Genomic DNA, 17,002 nt, shown 5'->3' with positions numbered 1-17,002 from the left:
AGAAAGAAATTCTTTGAAAATTTAATATATCTGACTCCAGAAAGAGGTTATTTGAGTCCCTTCTCCCCACTGACTTCTCTCTGAATTTTGGTTTTCAGCAAAGCAAAGCTCTTCTGGGCCACAGCTGTGATGGTGCCTAGCATATCCAAAGTATTCAATAAACCTCTGACAGTGATTTTTTTAAACGCTGGGGGCTACATGTAGGTTTCAGTCCACAAAATAATGGCATATGACTTAAATCATGGTTTCTCAACCTCAACACTATTGCTGCTTTGGGCTGGATAGTTTTTTTGTTGTGGGAAGCTGTCTCGTGCCAATGTAGGAGGTTTAATAGTATCCCTGGACTCTATCCACTAGATGCCAATAGCAACCCAGCCTCCCTTCCCTGTCACCACTGATTTGTGACGATGAAAAATGTCTTCAGACATTCCCAAATGTCCCCTGGTGAGGGAAGCTGCAGAAATCTCTGCTGATTGAGACCTTCTGATCTAAATGAAAGGAATAAGATCATTGAGACTGGGGAAAGGCCATGAAAGAGGGAAAAGGACTGAGCATGGTGTGTGTAGGGGACAAGAAAGCTAGGGAAAATGAGGCTGGAGGAATGGGATATAATGAGAATATGGAGACAATGTGTACACAGGGCCAGGAGGTAAGAGTGCTTATACTGTAGTCATGGTTTTGTCAGAATTTGAAATGTTTAGTTGAATTGGATTTTGGAATGTAAATTCTATTAGGAAAAAGACTAGTACAAAGGAAGATGATAATTATAAAATTTGATTTCTTAAAGGAAATTACTATTCTCAGCAAGGGTTTAACACATTCAGTTTTGGACTTTCATTTATCTGAGTAATGAAGGTTAGAAAGAGTGACGTGTCCTGGTTTGTTGGCGATCAGCACTGTTGGAATATATACTGATAGGGGAATCAGTAGAAGCTACTGATAAAAGAAGGGTTCTTTTAAAAATAAAAGAGAGGTTCAGAGGGTCTCTAACCCATCCCTTCTACTTGATCTCAAATTACAGTAAACTTTTACAGAATTCTAGAACAACTACAGGCTCTTCAAAGATCTCAAACATAGGCACACACACACACACACACACACACACACACACACCTAGACATTTAGGTAAAACATAAAATCTCCATAAATATAAAAACAGTATTCTATTAGAAATCTCCTACAAGAGGTGGGATTATGGCAAACACCCAGAAGAATGAGATGGGCAGCAGAGAACAACTGGACCATGGCCCCTGAGCCCTGGACCTGGAAGACCTTTACAGGAAAAAAAAAAAAAGAAGAAGATGGTTTTCACTTTAATCTTGTGAGACTAAGACTAAGCTGTTTTAGTCCATTTTGTGTGGCTGTACCAGAATACCACAGACTGGGTAATTTATAAAGAACAAATTTATTTCTTGGCCACGTATGGTGACTCACTCTGTAATCCTAGCACTTTGCAAGGCCAAGGCGGAAGGATCACTTAAGCGCAGGAGTTGGAGACTAGCCTGGGCAACAAAGCAAGACCCTTTCTCTATAAAAATAAAAAAATAAATTTCTTTTAAAAATAAACATTTCTCACAGTTCTGGAGATCAGATGGCCAAGACTGGAGGCTCATTTGATCTGGCGAGGGTCTTCTTGCTGCATCCTCATAAGGCTGAAGGAGGAAGGGCAACAGAGGACAAACATTCATGTCCTCGTATAGAAGAGTGAAAGGGAGTAAACCACTCCCAAATCCTTTTTCAAGTGGCCTTAATCCATTCATGATGGTAAAGCCCTGACGATCTAAACACCTCCCATCAGATCCCACCTCCCAACACTGTTATATTGAGGATTAAGTTTCTAACACATAGGTTTTGGGGAACACATTCGGACTATAGCAAAATCACAGGCAATATGTCCCCTAAGGGACTGTAGAGAAAACTCCAAGAAGAGAAAACAAGAACGTCTATTATCACTTTGTAGTGATACAGCTGAAAGCCCTGTAGCAAGTACTTAGATAAATTAGGCTTTCAATCAACTCAGATTAAGACCTTTTCAGAATGGCATTTTATATATTCCCTTGGCCTGCCCTCCTTCAGAAAAGTCAGAGGTAGGACAAAGTAATTAGATTAATACAGTGGGACACTTATTTGGTTTTACATCATACTGTTCTAATATTATTAGCTCTTTATCCACTGATGTTAAACACCAAAGAATAAATAAGTAATCTCAATTACTTATTAAATGAAGAATATGATTGAATTGAGGAATTGCTTTCTTCTGATATTTTTAACTTGAGATTAAAAGTGTCACAATCAAAAGAAATTCTACATAAATAAATCCAATATTTAGTAAATAAAAATAAAAGTAGAAAGTTTTATCTTCAAAATTACCAAAATTCAGTGCTGTCTCAAGTCAGGAGGCTTTCTTGAAGTCAAGAATGAAGGACTTTCCCCAGTGTACTATTTTCCCATGAAAAATAGAAGTGTCCCACTTGTTACTATATGAAGGGATGGACAAGCGGGCTGTACATAGGAACAATAATGGACCCAAACCACACTGGGTGAAGACACTGGTTCTGGGAAGATTTGCACAATAATGGAGAAGAGGGACAAAAGATGGCTCCCTGCCATTTTCAAAAGCTGCTTCTAAGTAACCAGTGGGCCCACATCCTAGATTCTTGAGTAAAAAATGATTTTATTTAAGTTTATTCTTTTTCTACTCATTTCTTATCAAAGGGACCAGTGAAAATATTAACAAGTAAACTTCAGGAGATAGGGAAAAAAATAAAGGCAATGTCCCTAATTGATCGCCTCCTAAATAATTTAAAAATTTATGTTTAAGTGCCTACTTTACATTCAGTTAAGAGCCGGGAGACCTAGAGTCTAATTGGACTCTTTTACTCAATAGCATGGTCAAAAGAACAATAAATCGTAACAAATGCTTGAGTTCTTGTTATATGTCAGGCTCTGTACTATGCACTTTAATGAATTGGTCTTTCATTTAATGCACAACACAACACTCATATAAAGAAAATATATTTTTACACCCATTGAATAATGAGAAAGTGAGGCTTAAACTTGCTTAAAGTTGCACAGAAGAACCCTGGACCTCAGTTTTCTTACTGAAAAGAGAGGGCATGCCTATATATTTTTTTCTCATTCGAAAACATGCGCATTTAGCAGCTGCTTATGCCAGGCGCTCTGCAGAGCTCGGGAGCTGTGATTGAAGACACCGTGGCCCTGTCTGCAGCACGCCCCCTGGTGGGTTGGAGTGTCTCCACGGCCCTCCCAGCCCTGTGATCTGCATTTCTGCCCCTGATTTCTCAGTGGTTGAATGGAACGTATGCTTTAAGTTGGCGATCTTCTCTCACATATCCATGTTTGCCTGCAGGTGGTGGGCAGGGGAGTGGGAAGCATGCTCAGCCACATGCGGGCCCCACGGGGAGAAGAAGCGAACCGTGCTGTGCATCCAGACCATGGGCTCTGACGAGCAGGCTCTCCCGCCCACAGACTGCCAGCACCTGCTGAAGCCCAAGACCCTCCTTTCCTGTAACAGAGACATCCTGTGCCCCTCGGACTGGACAGTGGGCAACTGGAGTGAGGTGAGCTCAGGGCTCAGAGGGGAAACTGGCATTATTCAAGCTTCATCAGCCCCTGCCTTCCTTCTCATTATCCAATCCAAAGTGACCCTAGGTAAAATTGCAAAATAGCCAGTGTTCATCACCCCTGGCCTGTCTCCTGCATTTCCTGTGTCCACTGCTTATTTTCCGTATTTTCCATTCATATGGGATCTTGCTCCCACTTGCTCAGTGGTCAGCTTACTATCTGACAGGGGTGAGGTAAACTCCCCCGCCTCTCTCAGTGCAGGATCACAACGACTAGTTAATAAATCATCAGAAGCTTGGCCAGGCCCATTGTTAAACCATTGGTAGCAGATGAGGGACCTCCCATGCACCCCAAAAGTGGTTTATAAAACATTGACTGCACATCACTATAGTTAACCCAAACCAAAAGAGTGTCACTTGACACTAAGAAAAATCCCCTCAAATTATCCATCTATTCACCATGTGTCAAGGCCAAACCAGACTAAGGTTTATAACGTCTATTATCAGACACATAAGTTCAGATAAATGTTGCATTTTCCCAAAATTAATTTGATCTAGTTATCTGACTATAATTGGATATCAGTAAGCTGGAAGGTTATGAAAAGCTCTCTCAGGCTTTAATTTTCTTTGGGTCACTTTGGAATCCCATTTCATCAGGCCTTGTCATGTTCCCAGTTATTAGTGGAAGGCCCCAGAGTCTCCAAGGGCCTCAGCTCTGCTTCTCTATGTGCAGTTCAGTGAACAACCTAAGGAATAGCTAGAAAATACATGTTTTTAAAAAATTAACAGGCCAGAGTTTAGAGATGGATGCTGACTTTATCTTATGAGCTTCCTTGAGAAGCCGTATGCTTCCATAATAACGCTACCACTGCCCAGGCATCTGTAATCCCAGCACTTTAGGAGGCCGAGGCAGGAGGATCACTTGAGCTTAGGAGTTTGAGACCAGCCCAAGCAACATGATGAAACCCCATCTCTATGAAAAATACAATTAGCCAGTCATGGTGGCACATGCCTCTAGTCCCAGCTATTTGGGTGGCTGAGGCAGGAGGATCGCTTGAGCCTGGGAGATCAAGACTGTAGTGAGCTGATATCATGCCACTGTACTCCAGCCTAGGTGAGAAAGTGAGACCCTGTCTCAAAATAATAATAATAACAATAATGCCACCATTGCTCAGGATATTTTAGGAACTCCTGTAAAGGACTCAGGAGAAAATGGAGAATATCTGATTCAGGAGAATGCCACAGAAAGTCAATTAGAATGGGGCCTGATGGATAAATGAATAATGTGATCAAAATCTTTGTGTTTAAAAAATATTTGATCATAAATATGTGACAGATTGCTTTTCACCTGCTCTGAAAGAAAAATTCTAAAATTTGTGTAAGCAAAGGTACCATCTCTGAAGATACCTATTTGAAAGCAAAACACTCATTTAAATACAGCAGCTTTGATGAAACCTTATTTCCAAGACTCCCTTTTATTAGCTTATGTCACAGTTTAGGTTTATTTACCTTCTGAATCTGTACAGGATGTTCTCTTGGGCATCTAGGTGAAATTAAAAAAAAAAAAAAAAAGAAACAGAAAGTATGGTCCCTAGATGGTAAGAACTTCCATCCAGTGGGAGAGATAGGATCCAGAAAAGAAAAAGAAAAAAGGAAAGGAAGGATAAAGATACACATGCAAAGAAATATACCTACATACAAAAATGGGGGTATTACTGATTCACGCACCGATGTGTATACACACATCAGTGATAAGCCATACATTCTTTTTGCTATTCCTGGGGGAATATAATCACAGCATTTGGCTGGCCTGCCTTATTAGTCCACTGCAACCTAGGTTTCTGTAAATTACAGTGTTGTCAAAATAAGGCTGAATGGAGTATTGTGACTGGCTTATTAAATCTGTTTACCAAAAATGTGTTGGCCACATCCAAAACTGTTAATAATTCTTGTCATGTAGAATTTGCTAATTGCCAACATCTTAATGCTTTTTCAGAGGACTGCAATTACAGATTTGGCTGAGGAGTTCTTCTTAATGTGTTCATGTTTATGGGAAGCGTAGTAACCTGTCTTAACTGGAGAACAAGAGACCAAAAAGTTGGCATGATGTAAGAAGCACTTGGGTCTGTGATTCCATATGTAGGCCATTGCATAGTCAATGGACCACACATGGACAGTTTCTAGCTTCCACTTGACAGAGCTGAGCAGAAAGGCTGGGCCAATGCCCTCATTCAGAAGATGTCATTGGAAGTGCTTTTAGTTAAATCAGTATCAAAATATTCATCGAATGGGTCTTCCTTTCTTCTATCTGCTCTCTTACTAATAACCTTCTAATGAACTTTGCTGCAGTATGATGAAATGTCTTTGACATTCTAACTATGCCCAGATACTTTTTTTAAAGAGAGGTGACATAGTTAGTGTTTCTTGGCAGGCAGTATTTATTATCTAGATTTTGTCTGGAGACCAACATCTTTTGAAGCAGGATAGTGCTCCAGCCATCATTTGGTCTGCACGGTGTCATTTTCATCTGCATTTGTCATTTTCATCACCCTGGATGGTCTAAAACTGTACAATTACTGATCCAAAAGGCCCAAGAACTGACAGCCTTCTAGACTCCTGTAAAATGGCCTTCTCTGGGCTGACCTAAGTGAGAAGAAAGAGGAAGTACATTCATGAGCTCCTTTCCCTATCAACGCACTCCACCAACTCAAGCAATGAGGGGAGAGTGGGCTCAGCCGTGCCAGGTTGGTACACTCATCCCTGTCCCAGCAGGGATCAGAAAGGGGAGCTCTCTCCCCTGCTGCCCCAGGCAGGCTTTCCTGCCCCCTGTGACCAGCCCCTTTTCTCTAAGCTTATATTGTAGATACCTGACTCTCACCTCCAATCTCAGGTTTTACCAAGAATCTTATCCTGGTTTTGCCCACCCTGCTTTGTGGACTTAAAGGGTAAAGAAAGGAACTCTATTTATTGTAAATAGAGACCAGGTATCAAAGTTATTGGGGCTCCCTTACTTCCCAGATACACCATTTCAGGGACATGCCTTGTGAGAGGCAGCCAGTCTAGCAGTGAAGGGCACAGCCCCTAGAGCATGGCTTCCTGGGTTCAAATGTGTATGTGTGGCAAACAGGACACTCCAGAAGCCAGGATGTGTGTGTTTGTTGATACAGTTTTCCTTTCCAAAGGCATTTCAGGCAGTTTACAATAAAAGGGCTCTAGACATTGAAGTGGTGAACTAGAAGTTGTATCCACGCATGGGAACAGAGAGCAACATGCCAAACATGAGAATAATAGGGTTATTTTGATGAAGCTTTCAGTATAACCCAGTGCATCCAGACAACCAGGGCAACAAGGGCAGCCCAGTGGGTTCCATAATTCTTTCTTTTTGATAGATGGAAGGGTACCTCTTCTTCAAGAGACACCCCTGGTACCCCCAATGAGAGCTTTAAAATTAATTGCCAAAATTATATGAGATTTTTAATCATGGCTCCAATGGTTTAGTCAGATACTTTGTAAAAATCTGTGCCATCTTTTTCCTTGGAGGGATGGATGGATAGATGGATGGATGGATGGATGGATGGATGGATGGATGGATGGATACATGGATAACCACCATGTACTTAATAAATGTTTGACTAGTGCATCCTTGGCAGAAAGGCAAGTGGGAAGAGTCCTGGCTGAGATCACGGAGAACCGTCTTAGTTCTGGTCTTGTATTGCATAAACTTGTATTGCATAAACTTGTATTGCATATTGTACAGTCTTAGGGAAATGATTTTTCCTTTTAGGACCTCAGTTTGCTCAATTATAAACCAACATGCTATTTCTCCTAGTAATTAAACTAATAGTAATGATGGGCGGCAATTTTTCTAGGTTTTCCAGCCCTGGCAATCTCTAATTGTGTGGCCTTGAGCCACACAATTGTGTTAATTCTCTCTTAGCCTGCTGTCACTGAGAAAGATAGGATTTATTGTAAGAATTGAATAAGATAATTCATGCAAATACTTAGCGTAGTGCCTGGTAAAAAATAAGTGTTCACTAAATTATTATCAGACAAGAAGACAGAAGTCTATTTTCCATGCTACTCTGATTTTGCAAACCTTGATCAATCAGTTGCACCCAAATGTGCTGAAGGAACTGATTTGTGGCCCCCCTAAGTTTTCACCTATCCTCTCCTTGAGCTCAGGGAGCTCATTCATTTTATGCATGAAACACTGTAAGCGCAGTGCTTAGGGCCTACAGATTCTTCAAGGGCCTGCACAACTATTTGAGACCTGAAAAAAAACCTCATGCATTGCTTCTATAAAAACAAAAGAACCCTGCAAAATCAGAAATCAATATTTAATTACATATTAATAGCAAATACATACCAAGCATTTTGTATGTATTATTACTATGTATTATATATGTATCTATTAAGTACTTTTATGGGTATTAGCACATTTAATCTTTACCATGACTTATTTAGCCCCATTTTATTAATACAAGTGAAGAAACTGAGGCATAGAAACATTTAGAAATTTGTCCAAGGTCACATAACCACTAAACCATGGAGCCAGGATTTGAACGCAGGCAGCACAGCGTCTACTCTGAATGTACGCTTTGCCATACTGCATCTCAAATATCTGCAAAATGTAGCAATATGACAGCTCCCAGTATTCATAAGAAATGTTTTGTGTTTGGAAATTATTTGTAGACTGGCTTTTCTCATTCTGTTGGAATTTCAGACTATGCATAACAACTGCTGAGAAATTAGAGCCTCCCCAAAATTAAATGTTACCCTCAGTGAATAACTTCAAAAGCGCAGGAAAAAACTAAAGCCTTTCACAAAAGATTTCAATAGACATTTCTCAAAAGAAGGCATACTAATGGCAAGCAGGCATATGAAAAGGTGCTCAATATCATTGATCATCAGAGAAATGCAAATCAAAACTATAATGAGATACCATTTTTATCCCAGTTAAAATGGCTTACATCCAAAAGACGGCAAAAACAAATGCTGGTGAGGATGTGGAGAAAAGGGAACCCTCGTACACTGTTGGCAGGAATGTAAATAGTTTAACCACTGTGGAGAACAGTTTGGAGGTTCCTCAAAAAAGTAAAAGTTAAGCTACCACGTGATCCAGCAATCTCACTGCTGGGTATATACCAAAAAGAAAGGAAACCAGTCTATCAAAGAGATATCTGCACTCCTATGTTTGTTGCAGCACTGTTTGCAATAGCTAAGATTTGGAAGCAACCTAAGTGTCCCTCAACAGATGACTAGATAAAGAAAATGTGGTGCATATACATGGTGGAGCACTATTCAGCCATAGAAATGAATGAGATTCAGTCATTTGCAACAACGTGGATAAACTGGAGATCATTATGTGAAGTGAAATAAGCCAGGCACAGAAAGGGAAACATTGCATGTGCTCACTTATTTTAGGGCTCTAAAAATCAAAACAATTGAATTTATGGACATAGAGAGTAGAAGGATGGTTACTAGAGGCTAGAAACAGTAGTAAGAGTTTGCAGGGAAGGTGGGGATTATTAATGGGTACAAAAAAAGATAGAAAGAATGAATAAGACCTACTATTTGATAGCACAATGAGGTGACTATAGTCAATAATAACTTAATTACACATTTTAAAATAACTTAAAGAGTGTAATTAGATTGTTTGTAACTCAAAGGATAAAAGCTTGAGGGGGTGGATACCCCATTCTCTGTGATGTGCTTATTTCACATTGCATGCCTGTATCAAAACATCTCATGTACCCCATAAATATATATACCTACTATGTACCCATGAACATTTTTTAAAACTGGAATGGAAAAAAATAATTTCAAATGTTTTTTATAGCAAAAGTTACATTTCACTTGAGACAAGAAATGCATTTGAATATATTTGATGGGACATGGGGTGGAGGCTTTAACAGCAGACACACCCAGAGTCTAGGAAGATCTTTAATTGACCCTTCCTGTGCCTGACAAAAACACACAAACAAAACATTCGCTTAACCAAGATACTGAGAATCGATAAAGTACAAAGCTCATCACAGGAGTGTTGGAATGCAGAGTGACCAAATAGACTGAATGCTGATGTTCACAAATGAGCTCTCTGGCTCTTGGGATAGAAGACGTGGCAGCAAACAGCAATGCTATGTCTATTGCTAAGTGGGAAGCAAAGCTAGACTCATGTGAAGCCCCTGCCACCCGAGGGAAGAGAGCATGGAGGGATAGGGACATTTTTGAGAGTCACTGACCCTCTGGATTCCCCAGTTCCAGGCACTCCTGTGGGGCTGGCCACCTGATATTCTGACCTTGTCACTCCCTCTTTTGGTGTGGAGTGTCATTAGCATCAACATCTCAGTTCTTCCCAGGCATCAGTAGCCTGTGCTCTGCCAGGGTTCCTGGAGAACAGATATGGGCACCTCTGTTTGCAACAACTACTCACAGAAAACAGCTAAGAGCTATGTTGATTGTCCTCATCAGGTCTGATTTTTTTTTAATTATCTAGGCTATTGTCTTAGTTCCCGAGGGCTGCCCTAATGAAGTACCACAAACTGGGCAGATAAAACAACAGGAATTTGTTGTCTCACATCTGCAGAAGCTACAAATCCAAGGTCAAGGTGTTGGCAAAGTGAATTCCTTCTGAAAGCTGGGAGGACGAATTGTTCCGTACCTTTCCCCCAGCTTCTGGTGGTTTGATGTCAACCTTTGGTGCTCATTGGCTTGTAAATGTATCACTCCAATCTCTGCCTTCATCTTCACATGACATTCTACCTGCCTGTGATCTCTGTGTTCAGATTCCCCTTTTGTTATGGATACCATTAGGGCCCCCCTAATGACCTTATTGTAACTTGATTACCTTTTTAAAGATCCTTTCTACAAATAAGGTCAAATTCTGAGGTTGGGGGCATTGAGATTTTGACATATCTTTTTTGAGAGGGACACAATTCAACCCAAAACAGATACTACGTGTTTTAGCTTGCTTTCAAAGTTGGTGTTTGTACGAGATCTAATTATTCATTTATAAATTTCTGAGATTGTGCATTAAATGTTTTAATGCCCAAAATATTCACTGTTTCTCTACTCAGCCCTTTAGCCCAAACCCTCTGATAAACTCCGACTGTGTTTTCGAATAAACTCTTTCTCAGCACTACAGCTCAGTGCCAATTGTGAGCCTCCTCACCCCCCACAGTGGACCACAGGTGGGCGGAGTTGATAAATTTGGCAGCAAACCTCTTTCTTGGTGGGTTCCCTGACAAGAGGCCTGTATCCAGGATGGTGACAAGTGAGGGCAAAATGACTCCCAGAGAGCAGGTTAACAGGTTGACATGCTGCTTTCCTGGTCCAGGGCTCAAAATTACAAGGTAAGGGCATACGATAATCATAGCTGAAGTTCGTTTGGAGAATTCTGAAACTACCAATTGAGATGGGTTTGGAGTGTGGTGTCGTGTACTGCATTTATCTCATCTGAAGGGCTTGACAGCTCCTAAGGAGATAAACACAGTTGGAAGATGTACTGGAAGAAGCGTGGAGCTGAATACAAAGCAGCACTGCCTGTTCTGCAGTGACTAGGAGAAAAGACAAGTTCGTATTCAGGCCCAATATGCTTGGTAGACAGCTAATACTGTCCAGCTGGGCATAGTGTGCCCCAGAACTAAGGAATGGCAATCCTGGGTTATTTGAAAAGTTCAATGTCTGCTGGCTAAGGAAAGTAGATGTGGATGAAAGGTTGGTGCACTGAGGGACGTATAAACTCCCATACCCCAGGTCTTCATTAATCAGGTTTTGGGTTGCTATTTGGGAATGACAGCAATAGATGCAGATCATCAGCTTTTCCAAGAGAAGTCAAAAATCAGGAATTTTATTAACATAAAATTGCTAATTTTTAAAATGTTGGCTACTATTTTGGTTTTTGTGTTTTGCTTGTTGGTTGGTTGGTAGGTTGGTGGGTTTTAAGATTGAGCAGGCCAAAGAATACATGTCAGTGGGCCAAATGTAGCCGTTAGGCTGCTACTTTGGAACTCCTCTTCAAGAACCATCTTCTGTTTTAAAATATTAAAATCTAATGCATTTTAACTCAGCAACCAGCTAGGTAGCTGAAATGGTCTGGCTTTGTGTCCCCACCCAAATCTCATCTTGAATGGTAATCCAAATTGTAATCCCCATGTGTTGAGGGAGGGACCTCATGGGGAATGATTAGATCATGGGAGCAGTTCCCCCATGCTGTTCTTGTGACAGTGAGTTCCCATGAGATCTGATGGTTTTATAAGGGGCTTTCCCCCTCTTCACTCTGCACTTGTCTCTCCTGCCGCCATGTGAATAAGGACATGTCTGCTTCCCCTTCCACCATGATTGTAAGTTTCCTGAGGCCTCCCCACCCATGCAGAACTGTGAGTCAATTAAACCACTTTCCTTTATAAATTTCCCTGTCTTGGTATTTCTTTATAGCAGCATGAAAACAAACTAATACAGTAGCTATTCTTTACTCCTGCCTTACTCTTTTAGGTTGAGCAAATTCACACCATCAGTAAGATTACTTAGTTCTTGTTATTGGTAAATTTGAAAACCACATATCCATCTGTTAGCTCTAGGAAATCTGAATCTAAAAGCATCCAGCAGTAAACCAGTAGGGGATGTGTGGCTCTCCGCAGTATCTTGTAGACATGTGCCTGCACCTACCTCACCAAGACAGCTGCTCACTTCACACTTCCCTGATGAGACAGTTCTGTGTGTCACCCACAAGGGCAGTAGAAATTGGTGAACCCCAAGCCTTTTGTTATGATCACTATTATTATTATCAGCATCATTGTTAGAACAGTGATAATAATAGCTTTCAATCAGTAATTGTCTTCATATGTTATGCCACCTCTGTTAAGCCTATTGTTGAAGGTAATCCACACAGTATCCTGCAAAGGTAGGTGCTGCTGTCTCTGTTTCCAGGTGAGGAAGCTGACTTAGTCACTGAATCACACAGGGAGTTAATATGATACATCAGGGAATTTAAGCTATTTCTCAGAGGCTTTATAGTTTTTTGACTTCATAGTTCAATGGGGAGGTGGAGGGGACATGCCCCTATACTTTCGCATTTAAAATTTTTTTTGTAAAAGTGTACAAGTAAAGCTAACTTCCTTAGAGATATTAGCAACATTTCAAGTCAAAATAAACCAAAAAGGAAAAGAGAAAGAAGAGAAAGAAAAGAAAAATAGAAGCGTTTCCTACTATGTTACTATCTAGTCTAATACTTCATGGAAAGGAAAGCCGAAAGAGGACCACCTGCTGCCTGAGAAGAGTTGGCAGTAGCTGGGACCTCAGTTATCAGTCAGCTCTCAAGACTGAGCCTGCCTGAGGCAGCCAGCATGGAAATGTGTTCACACATACAAAACTGATCAATTTTACAAAGTGGGGATTTGAAAATCCAAGAAGTTCAGATTAGAATGTAACAAATGGGAGGGTGGAGCCAAGATGGCCGAATAGGAACAGCTCCGGTCTCCAGCTCCCAGCCCCAGCGACACAGAAGACGGGTGATTTCTGCATTTCTGCTTGAGGTACTGGTTTCATCTCACTAGGGAGTGCCTAACAGTGGGTGCAGGACAGTCGGTGAAGCGCACTGTGCGCGAGCCGAAGCAGGGCGAGGCATTGCCTCACTCGGGAAGCGCAAGGGGTCAGGGAGTTCCCTTTCCTAGTCAAAGAAAGGGGAAACAGACGGCACCTGGAATATCGGGTCAGTCCCACCCCAATACTGCGCTTTTCCAACGGGCCTGGAAAACGGCACACTAGGAGATTGTGTCCTGCACCTGGCTCGGAGGGTCCTGTGCCAACGGAGTCTCGCTGATTGCTAGCACAGCAGTCTGAGATCAAGCTGCAAGGCGGCAGCGAGGCTGGGGGAGGGGCGCCCGCCATTGCCCAGGCTTGCTTAGGTAAACAAAGCAGCCAGGAAGCTCGAACTGGGTGGAGCCCACCACAGCTCAAGGAGGCCTGCCTGCCTCTGTAGGCTCCACCTCTGGGGGCAGGGCACAGACAAACAAAAACTCAGCAAGAACCTCCACAGACTTAAAGGTCCCTGTCTGACTGACAGCTTTGAAGAGAGTAGTGGTTCTCCCAGCACGCAGCTGGAGATCTGAGAACGGACAGACTGCCTCCTAAAGTGGGTCCCTCACCCCTGAGCAGCCTAACTGGGAGGCACCCCCCCAGTAGGGACAGACTGACACCTCATTCAACCGGGTACTCCTCTGAGACAAAACTTTCAGACGAACTATCAGACAGCTGAATTTGTGGTCTCACGAAAATCCGCTGTTCTGCAGCCACCGCTGCTGACACCCAGCCAAACAGGGTCTGGAGTGGACCTCTAGTAAACTCCAACAGACCTGCAGCTGAGGGTCCTGTCTGGTAGAAGGAAAACTAACAAACAGAAAGGACATCCACACCAAAAACTCATCTGTACATCACTATCATCAAAGACAAAAAGTAGATAAAACCACAAAGATGGGGAAAAAACAGAGCAGAAAAACTGGAAACTCTAAAAAACAGAGCACCTCTCCTCCTCCAAAGGAACGCAGTTCCTCACCAGCAACGGAACAAAGCTGGATGGAGGATGACTTTGATGAGTTGAGAGAAGAAGGCTTCAGACGATCAAACTACTCTGAGCTACGAGAGGAAATTCAAAACAATAGCAAAGAAGTTAAAAACTTTGAAAAAATATTAGAAGAATGGATAACTAGAATAACCAATGGAGAGAAGGGCTTAAAGGAGCTGATGGAGCTGAAAGCCAAGTTTCGAGAACTACACGAAGATTGCAGAAGCCTCAGTAGCAGATGCGATCAACTGGAAGAAAGGGTATCACTGATGGAAGATGAAATGAATGAAATGAAGAGAGAAGGGAAGTTTAGAGAAAAAAGAATAAAAAGAAATGAACAAAGCCTCCAAGAAATTTGGAACTATGTGAAAAGACCAAACCTACGTCTGATTGGTGTACCTGAAAATGATGGGGAGAATGGAACCAAGTTGGAAAACACTCTGCAAGATATTATCCAGGAGAACTTCCCCAATCTAGCAAGGCAGGCCAGCATTCAGATTCAGGAAATACAGAGAACGCCACAAAGATACTCCTCGAGAAGGGCAACTCCAAGACACATAATTGTCAGATTCACCAAAGTTGAAATGAAGGAAAAAATGTTAAGGGCAGCCAGAGAGAAAGGTCGGGTTACCCACAAAGGGAAGCCCATCAGACTAACAGCTGATCTCTCAGCAGAAACTCTACAAGCCAGAAGAGAGTGGGGGCCGATATTCAACATTCTTAAAGAAAAGAATTTTCAACCCAGAATTTGCTATCCCGCCAAACTAAGCTTCATAAGTGAAGGAGAAATAAAATACTTTACAGACAAGCAAACGCTGAGTGATTTTGTCACCACCAGGCCTGCCCTAAAAGAGCTCCTGAAGGAAGCACTAAACATGGAAAGGAACAACCGGTACCAGCCACTGCAAAAACATGCCAAATTGTAAAGACCAGCGAGGCTAGGAAGAAACAATAGCAACTAACGAGCAAAATAACCAACTAACATCATAATGACAGGATCAGATTCACACATAACAATATTAACGTTAAATGTAAATGGGCTAAATGCTCCAATCAAAAGACACAGACTGGCAAACTGGATAAGGAGTCAGGACCCATCAGTGTGCTGTATTCAGGAAACCCATCTCACGTGCAGAGACACACATAGACTCAAAATAAAGGGATGGAGGAAGATCTATCAAGCAACTGGAAAACAAAAAAAGGCAGGGGTTGCAATCCTAGTCTCTGATAAAATAGACTTTAAACCAACAAAGATCAAAAGAGACAAAGAAGGCCATTACATAATGGTAAAGGGATCAATTCAACAAGAAGAGCTAACTATCCTAAATATATATGCACCCAACACAGGAGCACCCAGATTCATAAAGCAAGTCCTCAGTGACCTACAAAGGAACTTAAACTCCCACACAATAATAATGGGAGATTTTAACACCCCACTGTCAGCATTAGACAGATCAACGAGACAGAAAGTTAACAAGGATATCCAGGAATTGAACTCAGCTCTACATAAAGTGGACCTAATAGACATCTACAGAACTCTCCACCCCAAGTCAACAGAATATACATTTTTTTCAGCACCACACCACACCTATTCCAAAATTGACCACATAGTTGGAAGTAAAGCTCTCCTCAGCAAATGTAAAAGAACAGAAATTATAACAAACTGTCTCTCAGACCACAGTGCAATCAAACTAGAACTCAGGATTAAGAAACTCACTCAAAACCGCTCAACTACATGGAAACTGAACAACCTGCTCCTGAATGACTATTGGGTACATAATGAAATGAAGGCAGAAATAAAGATGTTCTTTGAAACTAACGAGAACAAAGACACAACATACCAGAATCTCTGGGACACATTCAAAGCAGTGTGTAGAGGGAAATTTATAGCACTAAATGCCCACAAGAGAAAGCAGGAAAGATCCAAAATTGACACCCTAACATCACAATTAAAAGAACTAGAAAAGCAAGAGCAAACACATTCAAAAGCTAGCAGAAGGCTAGAAATAACTAAAATCAGAGCAGAACTGAAGGAAATAGAGACACAAAAAACCCTTCAAAAAATTAATGAATCCAGGAGCTGGTTTTTTGAAAAGATCAACAAAATTGATGGACCTCTAGCAAGACTAATAAAGAAGAAAAGAGAGAAGAATCAAATAGATGCAATAAAAAACGAAAAAGGGGATATCACCACCGATCCCACAGAAATACAATCTACCATCAGAGAATACTACAAACACCTCTATGCAAATAAACTAGAAAATCTAGAAGAAATGGATAAATTCCTCGACAAATACACCCTCCCAAGACTAAACCAGGAAGAAGTTGAATCTCTGAATAGACCAATAACAGGTTCTGAAATTGTGGCAATAATCAATAGCTTACCAACCAAAAAGAGTCCAGGACCTGATGGATTCACAGCTGAATTCTACCAGAGGTACAAGGAGGAACTGGTACCATTCCTTCTGAAACTATTCCAATCGATAGAAAAAGAGGGAATCCTCCCTAACACATTTTATGAAGCCAGCATCGTCCTGATACCAAAACCTGGCAGAGACATAACCAAAAAAGAGAATTTCAGACCAATATCCTTGATGAACATTGATGCAAAAATCCTCAATAAAATACTGGCAAACCGAATCCAGCAGCACATCAAAAAGCTTATCCACCATGATCAAGTGGGCTTCATCCCTGGGATGCAAGGCTGGTTCAACATACGCAAATCAATAAATGTAATCCAGCATATAAACAGAACCAAAGACAAAAACCACATGATTATCTCAATAGATGCAGAAAAGGCCTTTGACAAAACCAAAGACAAAAAACCACATGATTATCTCAATAGATGCAGAAAAGG

The 17,002-nt window shown here is 41.3% G+C and overlaps 1 protein-coding gene across 2 annotated transcripts in view; it reads left to right on the top strand.

Annotated features, from left to right (window-relative positions):
• ADAMTS12 (ADAM metallopeptidase with thrombospondin type 1 motif 12) overlaps window positions 1-17,002 on the top strand; it is a 364,317-nt gene that overhangs the window by 291,735 nt on the left and 55,580 nt on the right. For both annotated transcript variants that reach the window (XM_032135811.1, XM_032135809.2), the window contains one exon: window positions 3,371-3,581. In XM_032135811.1, the coding sequence (XP_031991702.1) occupies window positions 3,371-3,581 (211 nt within the window). The remainder of the gene's footprint in view (window positions 1-3,370; window positions 3,582-17,002) is intronic.

This window comes from Hylobates moloch, unplaced genomic scaffold, assembly GCF_009828535.3.
Source record: "Hylobates moloch isolate HMO894 unplaced genomic scaffold, HMol_V3 SCAFFOLD_17, whole genome shotgun sequence".
In the NCBI taxonomy this organism is placed as follows: Eukaryota; Metazoa; Chordata; class Mammalia; order Primates; family Hylobatidae; genus Hylobates; species Hylobates moloch.
The sequence above is the reverse complement of the archived record's forward strand: the minus strand, read 5'-3'. Positions and strand labels throughout refer to the sequence as shown.